The following is a 19,337-nucleotide window of genomic DNA, read 5'->3' on the forward strand; positions in this document are numbered from 1 at the left end:
GGATCATTTAAGTAAATTTCTGTTATATTTTAAATGTTTCACTGATGGGATAAGACCATCCTGATAATCCATATATATAAAAGCCTAAGCGACAAAGAGCCGACCATCCAACAGGTAGCTATGATGCACTGACCACCAGGGGGCAGACACTCAACACAGAAGCAGGAGCGGAAACCACAGCATGGACACATGGAACAGACTGATGAATCTCAGAGGGAAAAGGGGAGGAGGGAGGGTGGGAAGAAATTAACCAAAGATCTTAAATGCATACTTAGAGGCCCGGTGCACCAGTGGTGTCCCTCGGCCTGGCCTGCGCCCTCTCGCAATCTGGGACCCCTCATAGGATGTCGGAGAGCCAGTTCCAGCCTGATCCCCGAAGGCCAGGCCAAGGGACTCCACTGGTGCACGAATCCATGCACTGGGCCTCTAGTACAATATAAAAAAAACACTCTTGAGATTTTAAATTGATAGCAAATTATAGAAATGACATTGGTATCCTGAAATAAAGTTATAATATAAAATTGCCTTGACAATTCAGTTTATCAAGGGGCAAAATACTAAATCCAAGAAGAAAGAAAATCCACCTTCCAACTTAACTTCAAAATGAGAACTTCTAATACAGTTCAGGCTTATAAAGTTCTCATTAATAGTTGTGAGGCTGCCTTTAGATCAGTGGTTTATAATCACAACTGGATCACAGATCTCACTGAGAAGTTAATGAACACTATAGAATGTCTCCCTAGATAAATATCCATTTCCTAAAATATCACATATGATTCTAGGGAATTCATAAGCCCCATCAAACTGCACCTTAGGACTGAACCAGGAAACAGACTGTTTTACAACAACCAAGAAATAAAGTATTTAAAGATACATAATCTTCTCTATGTTTTTATTCAAAGACCAGAAAACAGAGTTTATAAAACAAAACAAAAAGAACACATAAAAGCACCTGTCTAAAACTGTATGATGGAAAAAATGAATTAGCGTTGTGACAATTTTGCAATATATACAAATATCAAATATAATGTTGTATGTAAATTATACCTCAATTAAAAAAATTTTTTTAATTGTCTCTTACTTAGTATGGCCTTCAAACTGCCTAAGGGGAGCCCTCCCAGTTATATCAAAAAGCTGAACTCCACCATCTTCACTGCCAGCCACAAGCAATCTACCATCCTGTCGATAAGTAGCACAGTAAGCTGTGTCTTTAAATCGGGAAAACGTTTTTATAGGTTCCTGGGAGTATCGGCCATAAATGTGAATCTACAAGAAAAAAAACATGGTATTTTACCAGATGGCTCACAATTAGTAGTAAATATAAAAATAAATGTAATGTTGTATTTACCCTTGAAGAAGCTGTGACAGCATAATTATATGGAGGCTGCGGAGAAAAGTCTACTTTTGACACTGCACCAAACTCCTTGATCTGAACAGGGGTCTTAATAAAAAAATAATACAGAGTATTAACAATTGCAGTATTCACGGAGTTACAACTGATAATATCTATTATTTAAGTCTTTATAATCTAGAAGAATTAATTTTACATCACTTCCTCCTTAAATTAAGAAAAGCAAAAAAAAAAAACTTGCATATGAGATTCAAATTCTAAAATTCATTTGTCACTGATTAATCATCTATTTTATACTAGGCACTTGTATGATTAAAATGGTTAAGCAGCAATTTATATAAAATCCCAAGAAAATATCTAATATCATATTTTCTACCCAAACTATAAGCTGCTGATATATTGTTTTTAGTTATTAGTTCTCTACTAGGTATCCAAAGTATAACACATGCTGGAGAAATTGGCATAAATACTTACCTTATAGTTGTTCCAGTACAGTGTATCCTGGGTGATTTTTTCACCAAGTATAGGATATGTCTGAATAGCTACAGGCTTATAACCAGCCATAATTTCATACAATTAGACTTTTATCCAAAAGTAAGTAGTCTGAAACTGATGTTAGAAATAATTTTAGTGACTCTGCCTTACGTCTGAAAAAGAAAATATATACATGTTACTCATAAACCTGTATACATATAGTTGTGATTTTCACTCTGCATCCTTTCAAAAGGCTGTGGAGTAGTTTAGTGATCAGTAAACCATTTAATTATAACACAGAAGAATAATCTAAAGGAAGAAGGAAGAATACAAATAGGGCTACCATACTGCACCGTCCAACTCAGCTATACGCAGAGGCTACATACAAATGTCCTCACACCTAACTGACCAATTTATAACACTTGGGAATAAATCTAGTTTAGCTGTCCAGTAGCCAAAGCAGAGAGAAACATGATGGCTTAGAATGTTCATTTACTGAAGGTGAAGCTGCAAATATAAAAGTTTCCTGAAATTAAATTAAGATGACATTTAATCTTTAAGAAGACACGGATTGACTTCCTGAAAGCCTAAAATGCCAAAAGGAAAGGAAAACAAAACTAATAGTGTAATGTGGAAGCTTAAAATTAAATTTAAAGGCTTAAAAGAAAATAAAACAAAAAGATAATATTCTGATGTAGAAGCTCAAAATTAAATTAATTAATTTTTAAGATGGTTTAAACAATAAGAAAACAAGAATAAAGCAATTCTGGAATTAAACCTAAATTAAAGTGAGAGAACAGAATGAAACTTATAACTGACATGTAATTAAGGCCAAAATGTCTTTCAAGACTATTCAATTTGCAAGAGATTCCATTTTATCAGGTGAATGATTCCAATGGTACAACTCATCATCTATCCCAGAAAGCCTGAAAATAGTGCAGTAGTAACACCAAAATCTGTAAGTATAACATATTTTAAAGGCTGTGTCTGATGAAACATGGTAATCAATGATTAAAAAGGGGGAAAACTTTTCTGTTCTTTTAAGTACTTACAATGTATAGGACACTGTTCTAGGCACTAGGGATACAAGGATGATTGAAAGACATAGTCTGTACCCTACACTTGAATATTCTCCATTTCAGCTTGTGATTGGCACCAGCTAGGAATCTGGAATCAGCCTTGACTTGTCTCTTCCTTCTCACTGCTAACATCCAAAAAGATCTGCTGATTTTATCTCCCAAATTAAACTACACTAGTTCCACTGCCCTAATTCAGATCGTCTCATCTACTAATAGTGCAACATAAGGTCTTCCTAACTCCCTCATCCATCTTCCAAATGGCCATCAGAGATACCTAACTACAAAGAACGTTTTTAGAATGAAGGAAAGGATGCATTGTGCTGGGTTCTATGGGAAAACACAAAATTAAAATCACAAGTGGGATCTATAAGATGAACACTGCTATAGAAGAGGAGTTGACAAACTTTTTCTATAAAGGGCCAGGTGATAAATATTTTAGGCTTTGTGGGCCAACAGGAAAACAGAGGGTATTAATGTAATTACTTATATAGTAAGAAAGAAAATTTCCAATGAAACCCCCAAAATAGTTATGACTACAATTTTTTATTTATGAATGAAAATGGGATTTGGAGGAGGGAGGAGCATATTTCACTCACTTCAGGTTCAAAGTTAGTGTTTCCTATCATCAAATAGACTGCAAATGTCCATCTGTAAAAATCATTCTTGGCTCACTGACTACCCAAAAACAAGCACCAGGCCAGATCTAGCCTGCAGGACTTTGCCCATACTAGAGTATAAGCAGAAGAGCACATAACTGTGTCCTGAGAGAAAGAGTTTAACATTAAGAAGGAAAACTGAGGAGCAGTACCAGTGGTTTGCCAGATTAGTGAGAAACAGCATTGACGCCAGGGGGGTGGTGGGGGTTGGCACGACGCAGTGCAAAGGCAAGAAGTGATGTGAAATCTGGGTGGCTCCCAGAAAGATTCAAAGTGTGCGTTTCCGCTGGGCTTTGACTTACTGTATAATATTAAAACAGACTGGGCGGAGGAGGGAGCATTCGAAACCGAGGGTACCTCCTAAGCATAGACTTGCGAAGATGCGGATTAATCCGGGGACGAGTAACAGCGGGCAGTGTAATGGGGATGTGATCGTAAAGGAGGGAAATCTGGGTCGAAGAGAAATTGAGGGGATCCTCATGGGCTGGTTAAGAGGTAACCAGCGGAGAATGGGGAGCCCAGAGGAGCATGCCAGATACCAAGGCAGATCCGGCGTGGGTCTTAGCTACCCTCTTCGGGAGCCGCCTTTACCTACCTCCGATGGGCCCCGAGGGTCCGCCGAAACACCCGGACTTCAGGAGACTTTCTTGGACCCCGCTAGACCCCTCCCCCGACAGCCCAGAATCAGTAGGAGCTGGTCACATGGACCCTCAGAAGTCACCGAGACACCCGGCGAATGGAAAGGCCGGGCCCGTCGCCCGCTGATGACGTAACGGCTCAGGCTCAGCGGACACTCGCAGCACGGGTGTCGCGGGGGCGGGGCAGGGAAGGTGGGCGGGGCTTTCGGGAGGGGCGTGACCCAAGGGCGAGACTGGGCTTTGCTCCAGTCACTCAGAGTGACCCACTGAAATGACCCCGTCCCTTTAGTGCTCGGGCGCCCAGCCCCGCGCAGCGCGGCGGCGGGAGAGGACCTGGCAAGCCTCCCGGCTGCCTTGATGCGGCGCGGTTTTTGCCCAGAAAGCGAAAGAAGAAATCGGAAGTGACGTCGCGGTCAAAACAAGCCGGGGCTTGAGGGCCTGTAGTGAATCTGTGGCCGCAGATGGGAAGGCCCCACTCGCTGTTGGCAGTCGAAGGTGGTCGCGAGGCCCTGCGCTCCCACCCGACGGGCCTCAGGCCCCGGTCCCCCGGACCCGCCCGCCGCGGGTGAGCCAGAGTGCCCGCCTGCTACCGGAGCCGCGCCGCGACTTCCCGGGCGGAGCTGGCGACAGAGCGGGCTTCCCTCCTCACCACAGTCTCCCCTGTAGCGGGCTCCAGTCCTGGGACGCCGGGACACCTGTCGCCTGTGAGGCATCATTCATTTTCATAGCACTCTCCTTTCCTTGTAGGACAATTCCAGGATTAGGGAGAACCGGGGCACCTGTTGTCGGCGTCCCCTCGGGACTAGTACAGTTGCCCACTTGGTCTCGTCAGGCTCCCTCTCCCTCCCTCCCTCCCTCCCTCCCTCCCTCCCTGCGCTTTGATAGATCGAGGTGATCTCAGCTATCCTTGGCCTTACCTGTTTTTCTCACCGCCTTCTCTTACCCATCATCTTTTTTTTACCCCTCCTACAATTCAAAAATTTGGCCTAACCAGTCAACTTTGCTTCTCCTCTCCAGAGCAGTGCCAAGATAAGCGTCCTATTTCTGCTCCTTCCTCCCCCAAGTACATTTGCACTGCTCCCTTCAAAGGCCCGGAGTTGCTCCTATAAACCCTGATTTATTACATGGAAGGTGTTTAGAGCTAGAACGACTATTAGACATGTTTATTTCAACCATTTTTGTTTTATAGATGAATAAAATGAGCCTCAGAAGACTTTACATGGTTTGTCTGTCCAGGGTTGTACAGCTAGCTAGTAGTGATGTTGGGAATGGAACACCAGATGTAATCAGCAAATGTTTGTTGAGCATAATGCAGGGTCATTTCAGGATAGAAAAGAATATGAAGATGCTAAAGTTTAGATCAGAAAACATTTATGGAGTACCTGATAGGACCAAGCACTGTTTTGTGTGCAAAGATGAGTAAGAGTAGTCCCCATCCTAGAGGAGTTTTCAATTTGGGGGAGTTGAAATGGAAATTTTCAAGAGAATGATAAATGCTAAAATACAAATATATGCAGGGTGCTGAGAGAGCTCAGGGGAGTTGCACTTAGGCCACCTCAGGGTAAGAGTCTGTAGGGCTGGCTCCCACCTGAAGAAACACCATTCTTATTTTCTGCTCTGGCTTCCTTCTGCTGAAGGGTACTGACTTTGTTATCTGTTACTTTCTTTTTTTTTAATGAGACTTTTTTATTTTATTTTATTGATATTTTACAGAGAGGAAGGGAGAGGGATAGAGAGTTAGAAACATCGATGAGAGAGAAACATCGATCAGCTGCCTCCTGCACACCTCCTACTGGGGATGTGCCCGCAACCAAGGTACGTGCCCCTGACTGGAATCGAACCCGGGACCCTTCAATCCGCAGGCCGACGCTCTATCCACTGAGCCAAACCGGTTTCGGCTCTTTTTTTTTTTTTTTAAATTATTATTACAATGTGTTATTTCTTCAGCTCTTTCTGTCTTGGAAGTTTTGGATTAGTTTAGTGCTGCTTTATTTTAGTGGACAGTGTGATGGAGTCAGGAGAGCTGGATAGGTCTCTCATAATTCATGAGCTCCCATTTCCTCTTCTCTATGGTGGACATAATGACTACCTGCCTGACTACTCAATGGATTGTTATAAGGATCAATCTTGGAGAATGTTTATCAGTAAATGTATGGTTTACCAACCTCTGCTTCACTGTGATCCTAAGACAGTCTTCCATTTTAAACACCCTGCACCCTCTCAAAATTCTAAGAGGCAGGAAACTCTAACATGAAATAATTAATTGGATGTTATTGTTTTCATGTCTCAGTGATTATAATCTGCAACAATTATATATCTTGGAGTTCTTTTTTTAGAACCAATTTTAGGTAAAATAGTGAATTTTCTCTTAAAATTATATTAAGGTCCATAGGGAAGTGTCAATGATTACTGAAAACTAATTTTAAAATAATAGTAAATGGTGTGTTTATAATCTATGCATTGAGAGCATTTTTTAGTTCATGTCTTGATGACCTATATTTGAAAAAAAAAGTATTCTTAATAGTTATTGCAAAGATTGAGATCCAAAAACTCTCCTTTGATCCTAATGTCCTAGAGATGCTAAAGTAAAGGAAGCCAATCTATAATCTCCACACTTTATTTTCATAAAAACCTATATTAATTTGGTAGCATGCGATTTGAACAAAATCTGATAAAGAAATATATCTTCAGTTCATCATAACCAAAGCTTTGTAAAGTCTTTCACTATCCAGGAATCATAGATGCCAGTAGACTTGAGTACAAACATGAATGCTATCTTAAATTCAAACTGAGAGCCATTTACAAACATAGCATGCTAAAAATGAACCTAAGATGAGAGGTTAAAGTTTTCACATGAAAGTTTATTTTTTCTTGTAGCCTGATCTTTTATCCATTTGGCAATATTCAGGAATAGGAAAGGGGAGAAAAGAGTAATTAAAATTTGTTGGAACTTAGTGATGAAGGTGAAAATGTTACTGTATTTCATTTGGTCTACCAGCATCCTGTGAGGTTAGTGGTGGTATCTCCATTTTATAAGTGAGGCTGAGACTTCAAGAGGCTGAGTAATGTACAGGTTCACTCAGCTAATAAATGGCAGAGCTTGGATTTATATCCAGGGTTCTCTACCTATGAACATTGTATGTTTTCTCTTATTAATAGGTGTTTATAAGAGCATTGTTTGCATACTTGATTGAAAATGATTATTTTATGCACTTTTACCTAAGTTGATAGAAGACTTTTAATTTCTTTCAGCTTTTTTTATACCCAGATTTCAAGAATACACTGGATGACACTCTTAAAAAACCAAGAGAAATTATGAAGAAATGTTTTAATTATTGAAACTACAGTTGAAATCATGGCCACATCAGCAAATCTGGATCTTGGAGCCCAGCTGATAGTGGAAGAGTGTCCCAGCAGTTATAGTCTAACTGGCATGCCAGACATTAAAATAGAACATCAGCTGGACTCAAATGCACAAGAAGGATCAGCTCAGGGTGTTGCCATGGGGATGAAATTCATATTGCCTAACCGATTTGATATGAACGTGTGTTCTCGATTTGTGAAGTCCTTAAATGAAGAGGATAGTAAAAATATTCAAGATCAGGTTAACTCGGACCTGGAGGTGGCATCTGTCCTATTTAAAGGTTGAAAGTTATGGTATAAATATCTGCATTTGTTTTTGTTTATTCAGAGTGTGGTTTGTTTGTTTTTTTCATTCATTTCTGATCATGAAATTTTGAATTTAGGAAGAAAGTTTGGAAGTCATCTTTTAATATGATTTTCTAGAATCTCACAGAAACCGAAATTAAATGACTTCATGTTGCATAATGTCCATAAGTACATGTTGACTTTTTTGAATTTCTTGCTTAACCTTTGTTTATTTAGAAATTCTCTAATAAAGTTCCTATTATTCCTTTTTAAATCATAGGAGAAAAATATTATTGGTGTCTTTTACAAGTGAATTAGCTTAATATTCCTTATTCCATGAATATTTGATTAGCATTAGCTTCCTGTGTTTTAATTCAATGAAATCTGTCATCATATTGTAGATTTACTTTACAACAAGCTATTAAATAAAAACACTATTCCAAGAATAAATTGCTCAACATTAATACAAATTTTTTTCTGGAACATTCACTCTCGTAGTACAGACTTTATGGCAAAAATTAATATTATTTGAGAAACAGTTGAAGATATACTTCATGTCTTTCGTTTTTAATGTAAACATTGACATAGAACTTAGAAATGCTTTGTCATTTCAATATTGTTTTAATGTGTTTAAATTTATTTTACTTAGCTGAATGCAATATCCATACATCTCCTTCCCCGGGAATCCAAGTAAGGCATGTCTACACTCCCTCTACAACAAAGCACTTCTCACCCATAAAACAGTCAACTACCTTAACCAACAAGCACAGAGGAAATGAGGTCTCAACCACACCTCTGTTAGCAAATTGTAAGTAGTTCCCACTGATGTATTCAACTCTTCTTGTTACTAACATAATGGTTTCAACAGTTTGGCTTTGAAACATATTTTCATTAAGTGCATATTTCATTTTGGAAAGCTGAAGTGATGTGCTTATAGTTTTAGTAATTTAAAACTTTTTCACATATTACTGCATATTCAAATAGTTCATAATTTATGTTTAAAACAAATCCAGATTGAAATATTAATTCTTAAAACCTTTGTAGTCTACTATAAAAACAATGAGTTAGTCTAAACTTTGTCGAAGTAAAATATTGTGAGTGTTTTTGTGTTCTTGGAGTGCCAGGCTTCACACTGTGCTTGTAAATTAGATCACTGACCTACGAGTTATTTTTAGTAAAAACTGAGTGATTTCTGCTGTAATTTTTCATTTGAATATAATAATGTAAATATCAAACTACCTTTTAAAAATTACTTTGAGTCCACAATTTTTTTTAAAAAATGTATACTCATTCTAGAAGAAATAAAATGAAGCTTTTCTATATAAACTATATTCTGTATAGTATGGGTAAATTAATGAGAGAAAACCAGTTAGCAATTTGATGTTAGGATCTATATGTGAGAATATAATGTAAATGCATCTATATGATAATGTATGGTAAAGTATATATATCTTTACTTTGGAGGTATTAGATTCCTCCTGATTTTGAATCGCATGCTGTAGCATGTGACTTACTCCACCTATTGGCTCTTTCTGTGTTACTTGCATGTGCCTCCCAATTGCTTTCTTTTCTGTATTAAGGCCACCCAATCATACCACTGCAGTCAAGGATCAAGTGATACTAATTTTTAATATGAACTCTCATAGAACAGTGCCTATTTGATTTTGTTTAAAATAAAGAGATTGTCTTAAAATATTCCAACCATAGAATTTTTGAGCTCAAAATATCTGGAGATCCTGTGATTCATGTGTCTCATGTTACAGACAAAACTGTTTAATCAGTTATTTAAGGACACATACCAAATTCACCACAACTAGGTCTGCACTCAAGAATTTACTCCCAAGTTCAACTGTCATTTACCACCTCACTCCTAAAGTTAAGAAAAACCCATGGAGTCTTGAAATAATGATATTTGAGACCTCAGTGGATTGAAGCAATGAAAAGACAAAAGGTGTGTCTTTGTCTGTTAGATCCAACTTCCTTATAAGTTTGGAAAAGAGATGCCATTTTAAAAATTAAGTGTCTAAGCCACTTCTTTGATACAGTCAGTAACAATCCACACTATTAGTAATTAATGATAGCAATATGCATATTTATTGATAATTAAGAACACTTTGCAGATGTCAGAATTACCTTAAAAGAATCAATTCTCAGATACAGAATGACTACTTGCAGTGTTAGGGTATATTTTATTAATCCTCACCTGAGGATATTTTTCCATTGATTTTTAGGGAGAGTGGAAGAGAAAGGGAAAGACAGAGAGAAACATATCGATTGGTTGCCTCCTGTATAAGCCCTGACCAGGGCCTGTGCGAAGGAGGAGCCTGCAACCAAGGTACATGCCCTTGACTGGAATCGAACCTGGGACCCTTTGGTCCTCAGGTGGACGCGCTATCCACTGAGCCAAACCAGCTAGGTTAGGGTATATTCTAGTTAGACTTTTTAAATCAATAAAATGATAGATTTTGTTGTGGAAAAGAAAATTGCTGCACAAACATGAGCAATGAGATTATGAAAGTGTACCCTACATATATACATGAAGCTTTTTATGGTATTGTTTCAGCTTTATCTGTTCACCAGTTAGCTGCTCAGGGAGAGATGCTCTACCTGGCTACTCGTATTGAACAAGGTAATAGCCTATTCGTTAAAATATATTTAAAACAAATTTAATAGGATTTATTAGAGTTGCTATTTTTTTTCTTTTTATACAGGAAAGTATAAAGATTTTTAAAATGGTGTGTAATCTTACCAGGCATATAATAATTTTTTAAGTACTCTAATGTATAAAAGTTATAGCTTCTCTTACCAGCCTAGCTGTTTCTCCAAAAGCAAATATAATTTTCTTACATTTTCAGAAAACATTTCCGTTTATATTTGGAGTTGTATGTGAGAATGCGTATGTGCTTTTTCTTATTTACACTAGTGGAAAAATACTGCCCTTTATTTGTCACTTAAAATTTTGGAAATCTTTCCATATAAGCACATAAGATCTGTTTTATTCTTTTTGTAGGTCCAGATTTTGCATTGTATTGCGTATACATATACCTTGTTTTTTATTTTTTGACTAGTCCCCCTAGTGGTGGTTGATTCTGTTTGTTGCTATTAAGTAACAATGTTGTTGGCATTCTTTTTAAGTATATCCATGGGTTAATTTCTTCAAGAATATTTGCTAAGTTAAAAGATATATGAATTTTTCTATTTATTGCCAGATGTTTGTCTTATCTTCACACCAGAGTTAGAATTTCTATTTCCCCATACCCTCACTGACACAAGATATTATCAGACTAATCTAAAAAATATCATCTTATACTGGTTTTGTTTACATTTTTTTAAATTATGGCATATTTGAATTTCCTTTTGTGTTTATTTCTGTGAAAGCTTATAAAAATTAAATTTGCTTTTTGTTGTTTATGTTGCATATTTTTTCCAGTTTGTCATTTTTCAAATAAACGCTTAACATTTTTAAGCAGTAAATTTACTTTTTTCCTTGTGACTTCTCAGTTTTATCCTGCTTAGAAAGGATTTCGTACTCTAAAATTGTAAATAAATTCATTCATGTCTTATCTAGAACTTCTGTGATTTCCTCTTTACATATCAATTTTTGACACATGAAATATGTTTTGGTGTAATGAGATAAAGATCAAGCTTTACTTTTTTTTTTTCCAATAAGTTAAGACAGTTGTCCCAACTTTATTGATTGATCACAATGTGCATGATAAATTATGTTTATTTTTTAATCATCAATCTTTTATAAGAAAGACTCACTTCATCATTATGTTTCTGTTTGTTTATAAATATTTGAAGGTTTCATCCTCAAGCTACTAAATAAATTTAGGGGGAAAACTGTGGCCTTTATAACTAGTAGACTGAATCTAGAGGAAAAAATGGGATTCAAGGCGGAATTACATGTACTGTCTTTCAAAGTATTCAGTCTTCACATTATATTATTTTAGCAAACCACCCAGAATGAATGAAATTCAAAGGCAGCAATGTTAGTTATAGACTAGAAGATAGCTTTAATAAGATTTTGGAGTTTTTATAATAGTATATATTTATGTAATGCTAAGGGCTATTATATAAGCTACACAGTGAGATAAGTAAGGTATTATTCTGTGTATTGGAGAAATTAAGTGACATGCCCAGAATAACACTTTTAGAAAGTGACACAGGCAGGATTCAAACTCTGGTCTCCTAATTACCAGCCCAGTGTTCTGTGGATTACCTTGTACCTAACATTATATGTGTTGTGTCTGGTAGTTTATACTTTAAATAACATGCTGTTTGAACCTAATTGTATACATGGAGGCACATTTTAATACAGTCAGAGTGCAAATTACAGCAACATATAACGACTTCAGTGAACAAAAGTCAGCACAAAGTGATCCTCGTTAAGTAACACAACCAACTTTTTAGAATGCCAGTATTTTCATAGTGATATTAATATGTGGTTGTTAAATTAGATCACAAAAATTGCTTTTCTTTTAAATAGAAAATGTTATCAATCACACGGATGAAGAAGGATTTACTCCTCTGATGTGGGCTGCAGCACACGGGCAAATAGCTGTGGTAGAGTTTCTACTTCAGAATGTAAGGAAAATGCCTCAGAAAATGTATATGTACAGTTACTTAAATTCAGTTAAGTCTTTAGTAAAGTTTTGGTATCTCCAGCAAACTAGATATAATGGTAGAGGATCCAAACAATTTTTAAATGCTTATCACATTCTTGTGAAACTTGGATCTAGTTGGGCAGGCAAGACTAGTCATACATGAAACAGGGAGAGATCATTTAAAGCCCAGCCCCTCTACGTGCAAGGGAGCAAAAGCACTGTCAGCCTGTAGCAGAAGCTCATAGAGGAGATGTGATTTGACTCCAGAGTGAAAGGATAGTTAGGGTGAGAGAGAAGCATCCAGACAACGTTGATAGCAGGAGCATCCATGAGTAGAAGTTTGTGTTATTTCTTTATTAACCCCAGGACATTACCTGACCTAAGTGTTGAACTGTAATTATGATTGACAGAAACAACAATATTCTTGTTTAAATGAATTGAAGAGTCTTGTATCTCCAGGGTGCTGATCCCCAGCTTTTAGGAAAAGGTCGCGAAAGTGCACTGTCTCTGGCGTGCAGTAAAGGCTACACAGATATTGTCAAAATGCTGCTTGATTGTGGAGTTGATGTAAATGAATACGATTGGGTGAGTCTGTGACACTGATTTTTAAATTAGTATAACAAACTCTAGGATTTATTTGATTTGGGAAGACATAATAAAGTTTATTAAAGAATAATTCATTAACTTAATTAAACATCTAGAAGAAAAAGTTAATAACATAAACTCTGTTACTAATTCTGATTTAAGTATTCTTCACATAATATTAAAATTACCTTAAACTACATTTACATGCCCAGTTCTTCGTAAAACTTCTCACAGCAGCATTAAATTCTTCAAATCTTGCTCACCTTAGAAAACGAAATCACCTTTTTCTTTTGTAGAATGGAGGCACGCCTTTGCTTTATGCTGTACATGGAAATCATGTAAAATGTGTAAAAATGCTCTTAGGTAAGCAGATAAAAATGAAAATATTTAGAAAATGCCATGAGGACTTTATTTTACTTTTTAATGATTTTTAGGGGGTGGGAGGGAAGGAGAGAGAGAGAGACGTTGATTTGTTGTTCCAGTTATTGAGGCATTCATTGATTGATTCTTATATGTGTCCTGACCGAAGATTGAACCTGCAACCTTGGTGTAGCGGGACAATGCTCTAACCAACTGAGCTCCTCAGCCAGGGCTGACTTGGCCTCCTGTGGTGTTACTCAGCAGAATCATTAATTACTGTTAAATGCGGTAATCCTGCTGCTGTACACTGTGGTGCACCTGCTACCAGATCGTTGCCCGTCTGAGAGGCAGCTCCATCACACAGCAGGCCTGCAATTGGAGCATCTGTCCTGGTTGCTTCCCTCTGGAATCACGTGTGAATCCATGCTTGTTTTCTCTGTTTGCAGAATCTTTGTGCATAAGTTCTGTCTCTGGTTGTGAGTTTGAGCTGCTCTAGGGGATGCTCACTGGTTTGAAGGGTCTTCCCTTCGGACAACCGAAGTGAATTCTGTGCAGTCCATCTGCTCTGGTCTTTGTCAGGCCATCCTGAAGATATTCTCTAAATTTGCTGAAAATCTGTCTTGCTGTTTGCACATGAGTCAGTGATAGACAAACATATCCGCATTTGCATTTATTTAAGTAGATTTTTCTATTTTGGTGTAGAAAATGGAGCTGACCCAACAATAGAAACCGACTCTGGATATAATTCTATGGACTTGGCTGTAGCCCTGGGCTATAGAAGTGGTAAGTATTTTAGAATGCTCAGCTTTCATTTTAGTAAAGCTCTGTAAATACTACAAACCATTTTCATCACTGTAGTCTTAGAACATTGAATGTTACCCTAACTGCTGACATGTATTTTTAACTGTGGGCGAAATCAACCAATTCCTACAGAGTCTAGAAATGAACTTGTTACTATTACTTTTTACCAACCCAAATAATTAGCTGCTGGAAGATAAGTATACACCTATTTACAAGATGTGTTTCACATTTTTATAGCAAACTATAAAATGCTCTTATAGTTGCCTTTTTCTGTTCTTCAGAACAACCTTATATTCTGAATTCTCCTTCAGTTTCAAAATTTAAAAACCAAGAACTGAAAATTCAGTGATTTGGGCAATTACTAAGTCAGTGAAACTAAATGTTAAGTGTATTTAAGTATCTACTTAGAAATTATTTTAGGAAAAAGTTTGGGATGTTAAGTTGAATTTAATAATTCTTAAAAAAAATGTTAAATCAACATGCTATGGTCTTGATCACCTATCTGTTCTAGTTCAACAGGTTATTGAGTCACATCTATTGAAGCTGCTTCAAAACATCAAGGAGTAGACAGAGTCGTCAGAAAGTATCGTCTGCCCTTCCGTTTACTTTTTGGCCCTTATAAATGATAGTTTTGTTTACTTATAAGTTTTTACCTCAGTTGCAATATTTACTGATTTCTACTAAGTTTTAATAAATATTCTTCTGAGTAATTCACTGGTTTATAATAAAATTAATGTTAATGCTTTTTTATAAATGTGTTTTATGGCATATTTAAAATTATAAATTAATGTTTTGTGGCATGTAAATTTTTATGGTACAGATAGTTATCTGTCTTTGTATCAAGTGCTGTAATTTAACATTTTCAGAAATTATTCTACCATATTCATCTGTACTCTTGTATTAACTCATTGACTTTATATAGGGTTTGCTATAAATCCATGGGAAAAAAATGTTATTATTGAATTAAAAGTGCACAGTGTGATTGTTTACAAGATGTTATAAGTAAATAAAGTACATTTGCTGTTAGTTTGCATACTAGTTTTTTTTTAATTATATAAGGTTATTAAGGGATTCCTTAGGATTTTTAGTCTAACCCGTCTGTCCTTCAGGGTACTCCATTAGGTCAAAGATAATTAAAAGAAGTTGAATATAAGTCAATCAACAAAGATTTATTGATTGTCATTTCTAGAAGGATATTTAGAATATTTTTCTCTTGATCACAAGAAGGCTGATCTTGTTAGGTTTGCCCTGATTATTTACACACACACAGCATTTTAATCATATAGGTAGGCCTCAAGTTTTCTCTGCAAAACTAGAGCCTTAGATTCCTGAGAAATTAATTAGGCCAAAAAATTACCCTCTCTTCAGAAACTTTCGTAAGAGGTCTCAGTCTTTTAACAGCCTCAATTATTTGCTCCCCTATTCCAAGGCCATGGGACTAAGCCCAAGAAAATCTTTCCACCAGATTTCACCTACAGTATCACTGAATTGGGGTAAATTCCTCCCTTCTTGAGGTCTGCAAAATTTGCTAAGATCCTCGGCTTTCCAGGAAGTGACCTTCCTCACCACTAGTCAGATCGAGACCTAGAAGCTGGCACCAGGCCAGTTTTGCAGGGAGGGTTTTATTGGCACTAACTCCACAGATAAAGTGAACCCTTTGTTCCTTAATATGGACTTCTTACACCTGACTAAGAGCATTGTTCTCAAATATAGCCCTCTGGGTATGGCTTTGTTTGAACAATCTATTTGTCTAATTATATCTTGGTAAAAAGGACAGATTCTTATTGAATCTATGCTAATAACTATTTTCTCATGAAAAGTAAGGAGAGTCACTGAAAAGTATTTGTTTCTGAATTCTGAGGACATCAGAAAGAATCAAACACCATTTTTAAAAATGTCATTTCAGTTTACTGAGGCATAGCCTATTAAATTGAAGGTTAGAGATAGCTTACCAAGAGAGAACGGGGATCTGTATGACAGTTATGACCAAACGACTGGAATGACAGGAATGACCAGTCGACCAATCACTATGATGCACACTGACCACCAGACGCTCAACGCAGGAGCTGCCCCCTGATGGTCAGTGCACTCCCACAGCCAACCTCCCCTGGCCCCTTCCCCCAGCCAACCGCCCCCCCTCCCCCCCCTCCCCGGTCCTCCAACCTGCCGGCCAACCTCCCAGGGTCCCTTCCCCTGGCCATCCAGCCCCCGCCCCCCCCCCCCATAGGCCTCGATCACCAGCCAGGCCAAGGACCCCACACCGTGCATGAATTCATGCACCAGGCCTCTGTTAGTACAATAAATACATAAACCAGTAACATAGTTGTTTATCATTATCAATTGGTAGGTACCATACATAATTGTATATACTATATTTTTATATGACTGGCAGCGCAACAGGTTTATATGACTGACCACAACAGGTGAGGAATGCTTTGTATTGCGACGTCCTGACATCACCACGGCTGCGCTGCGAGGTCACTGGGCAGCAGGAATTTTTCAGCTCCATTATAATCTTATAGGACCACCATTGTATATGTGGTCCCACGTTAACCGAAATGTTTTATCCCATATTCAAGGTAAAGACATATAAATATTATTTTTTAAAACCAAAATTATTACTCCAGAAAAAGATAAACTCACACAATGCAGAGAAGTTATTCTGGTGAGACCTGAAATTTCTATTATCTATGCAGATTACGTGAAAGGTAAAGAATAACCTTTACTGCCACTAGTTAAATGCTCTAAGGCCAGCAAGAAAACAAAAATTGCAGCTTTGCATTATTGTAAAATTTGTTAGTAAAGATTTTGTCATCTCCTTTATTTTCCCTTAGATCATCTTATATATAAAAATTTTCCGAAATTCTAAAATATTTATATAGCTTCTTTCAGACTGAGGTGTGATAAGCCAAGATGTTGGGGGCTAATTCCAGCAGGTTATAAATGCAAGAAGTTTATCAAAAGGTTGGTGGACTTTGAGACTTCAGCAGGGCTGAAGATACATATTATTGCCTGCTGGAATAGCTGAAAGCATTTCCCCAAACCTGAAAATCTGCATATATTATTGCCTGCTGCCTGACAGCCAAAGCAGTTCCCCCAACCTGACAATGCCTATTATATACCAAACCTTACCTTTAATATGTATATCTGCTTTGCTTTAGGGCAATTTGTGTTAATAAAAAGCTAAGGGTCCAGAGATTCGGAGAACTTGGTTATTGCAACTAGGTCTCCTCTGGCTCCCCAAATGCCTTCCAAATTTATATTTCATGTCTAGTCTCTCTACTAATTTACTCACAGCCCTTCTCCAGATTCTTGAACCCTTCTAGATGCTGAGAAACACCCCAGCACCAAGAAAAATAAAGTTCTCTTCCTTCATGTCCTCTTCAATTTGTTATCTACACCCAAGTTTTACCTTTCCTTTACTCTTTCATATTCTGGAACAAATTGGCACTAATTTAGGTAAAAACTATTGCCTTTTTTCTTGAAAAAGAAAAGAATATCCACAGTTGCATTTCTCTGCCATTACTGATTCTAATACAGGTTCAATCAGTTGTGTTAATTATAACTTTTAACCAAATTAGTAGATAATTGAGAATTATCTGTCATATACAAGCATTTTAGCAGGGTAGGAAAGCTCATGAATATACAACTTTCTACAGCTACATGCATGCCTTTTATATTTTCTTAAAGTGGTAAAAATGAACACATTTATTAATGTCCCAAAGATATAGCCAATCTATAGCGAATAAAAATAAGAAGCAAAAGTATATAAACCTAAAAATGCTTAATAACCAATGTTTCAATATTCCATATTACTTGGAAATTACTTAGGTATCCAATAATTATGCATTAATAACAATTTAGTAATCCAAATTTTAAGTTGCTTAAGGATCTTGGAAATTATGTTTAAGCTAACACAATTACTGGTGATATAAGTTTGTCAAATTTATGACTCAATTTGATTGGATACAAGCTTATACTTTTATAATCTTAAACATTAGTTAGTGGTATTTTATCTTATTTGATCAGTAAACTAATATAAAAAGATTAGGAAATTCAGATTAACTAGTCTTTTCCTAAGATATCAAACCCAAATCTTATTTTTTAAAGTTAAATCTATGCTTGTATCATACTCTATATTGATAAACTCAAGGTAAAGACATATAAATATTATTTCTTAAAATCAAAATTATTAAACCAAGATAATTTGTTCAAGGACTCACCTTCATTATGTAAAATTTGATTCTTAAAATGTTTCTGAGTTGCCCTGGCTGGTTTGGCTTGGTGGATGGAGCGTCGGCCTGTGGACTGAAGGGTCCCGGGTTCGATTCCGATCAAGGGCACATGCCCAGGTTGCGGGCTCAATCCCCAGTAGGGGACATGCAGGAGGCAGCCAATCAATGATTCTCTCTCATCATTGATGTTTCTATCTCTCTCTCCCTCTTCCTTCCTCTCTGAAATCAATAAAAATATATTTAAAAAAAAATGTTTCTGAGTTAACAAGTTCAATAATAATAGTTTTTTTTCTTAAATGTCTAGCACACATAAAATATTAGAGGTTCAGTTTCTTTATTTTCTGGGGTTTGTGGGAACATTTGAGTCATATAAACTATTGTTCTATAAGCCAATCAGAGCAATGCTTCTTTAATTTAAGAGGCCCTGTGTTTTTTTTAGCACCCTCCAGTGTTAGGAAAATATTTCATATTTGCACAAGGGAGGTGAAGGCTTTTCTCAGGTAAAGACCTGCAAACACAAGGGCATGGAGAATGCATAGCTTCAGATCTACAACTAAGCCACAGTCAGAAGTAAACCTGAAACAAAAACTTAAAGTTCTTTTCCTTTCCAGTGAGCACATGATTCTTAATTGATGTGAGATTACAAATAGAAAAACAAATCAAAAAACAAAACAGAATGAAAAGACTAATAAATTGGATTCTCTGTCATTTCTCACCCAACAGAGTACAGGTCTTCATTATGTATCCAATAGACATTACCAGATAAACCATAAAAACAAGCCCCCAATCATCACTGCCACCAATGTTTACCAACTTCTTGAAGGTGTACAAACCAGAAATAAAAACAAGTGCATAATATCAGTAGAAAGGGAAAAAAAGAATTAGAGAGTGAGAAAAGTTAAA

General features: G+C 36.8%; 2 protein-coding genes across 6 annotated transcripts in view; one reads left to right on the plus strand and one right to left on the minus strand.

Annotated features, from left to right (window-relative positions):
• Window positions 1-4,367, minus strand: part of UTP15 (UTP15 small subunit processome component) — a 17,533-nt gene extending 13,166 nt beyond the window's left edge. Inside the window, exons 1-4 of one of the 2 annotated variants that reach the window (XM_080682415.1) lie at window positions 4,156-4,367; window positions 1,826-1,960; window positions 1,349-1,441; window positions 1,082-1,266 (exon numbers count right to left, since the gene is read on the minus strand). In XM_080682415.1, coding sequence (XP_080538541.1) covers window positions 1,082-1,266; window positions 1,349-1,441; window positions 1,826-1,915 — 368 coding nt within the window. In that variant the 5' untranslated portion in view covers window positions 1,916-1,960; window positions 4,156-4,367. Of the gene's footprint in view, window positions 1-1,081; window positions 1,267-1,348; window positions 1,442-1,825; window positions 1,999-4,155 lie in introns of both variants that reach the window. The other variant, XM_080682414.1, reaches the window with a different exon arrangement.
• A 29-nt stretch (window positions 4,368-4,396) lies between these two features.
• On the plus strand, window positions 4,397-15,231 carry ANKRA2 (ankyrin repeat family A member 2). Of its 4 annotated transcripts, none has more exons than XM_080682418.1 (9): window positions 4,397-4,902; window positions 7,451-7,855; window positions 8,496-8,654; window positions 10,410-10,475; window positions 12,336-12,433; window positions 12,913-13,038; window positions 13,335-13,401; window positions 14,101-14,181; window positions 14,711-15,231. In XM_080682418.1, the coding sequence occupies exons 2-9, from the start codon at window positions 7,771-7,773 to the stop codon at window positions 14,764-14,766; spliced, it is 738 nt and encodes a 245-aa protein (XP_080538544.1). In that variant the 5' UTR covers window positions 4,397-4,902; window positions 7,451-7,770; the 3' UTR covers window positions 14,767-15,231. The 4 variants fall into 4 exon arrangements, with proteins under 4 accessions (XP_080538544.1, XP_080538542.1, XP_080538543.1 ...); XM_080682416.1 differs by having other exon boundaries at window positions 7,451-7,842; XM_080682417.1 differs by having other exon boundaries at window positions 4,397-4,763; window positions 7,451-7,842.
• The last annotated feature ends 4,106 nt before the right edge of the window (window positions 15,232-19,337 follow it).

The sequence above is a fragment of the Plecotus auritus genome (genome assembly GCF_963455305.1).
Source record: "Plecotus auritus genome assembly, chromosome: 7".
In the NCBI taxonomy this organism is placed as follows: domain Eukaryota; kingdom Metazoa; phylum Chordata; class Mammalia; order Chiroptera; family Vespertilionidae; genus Plecotus; species Plecotus auritus.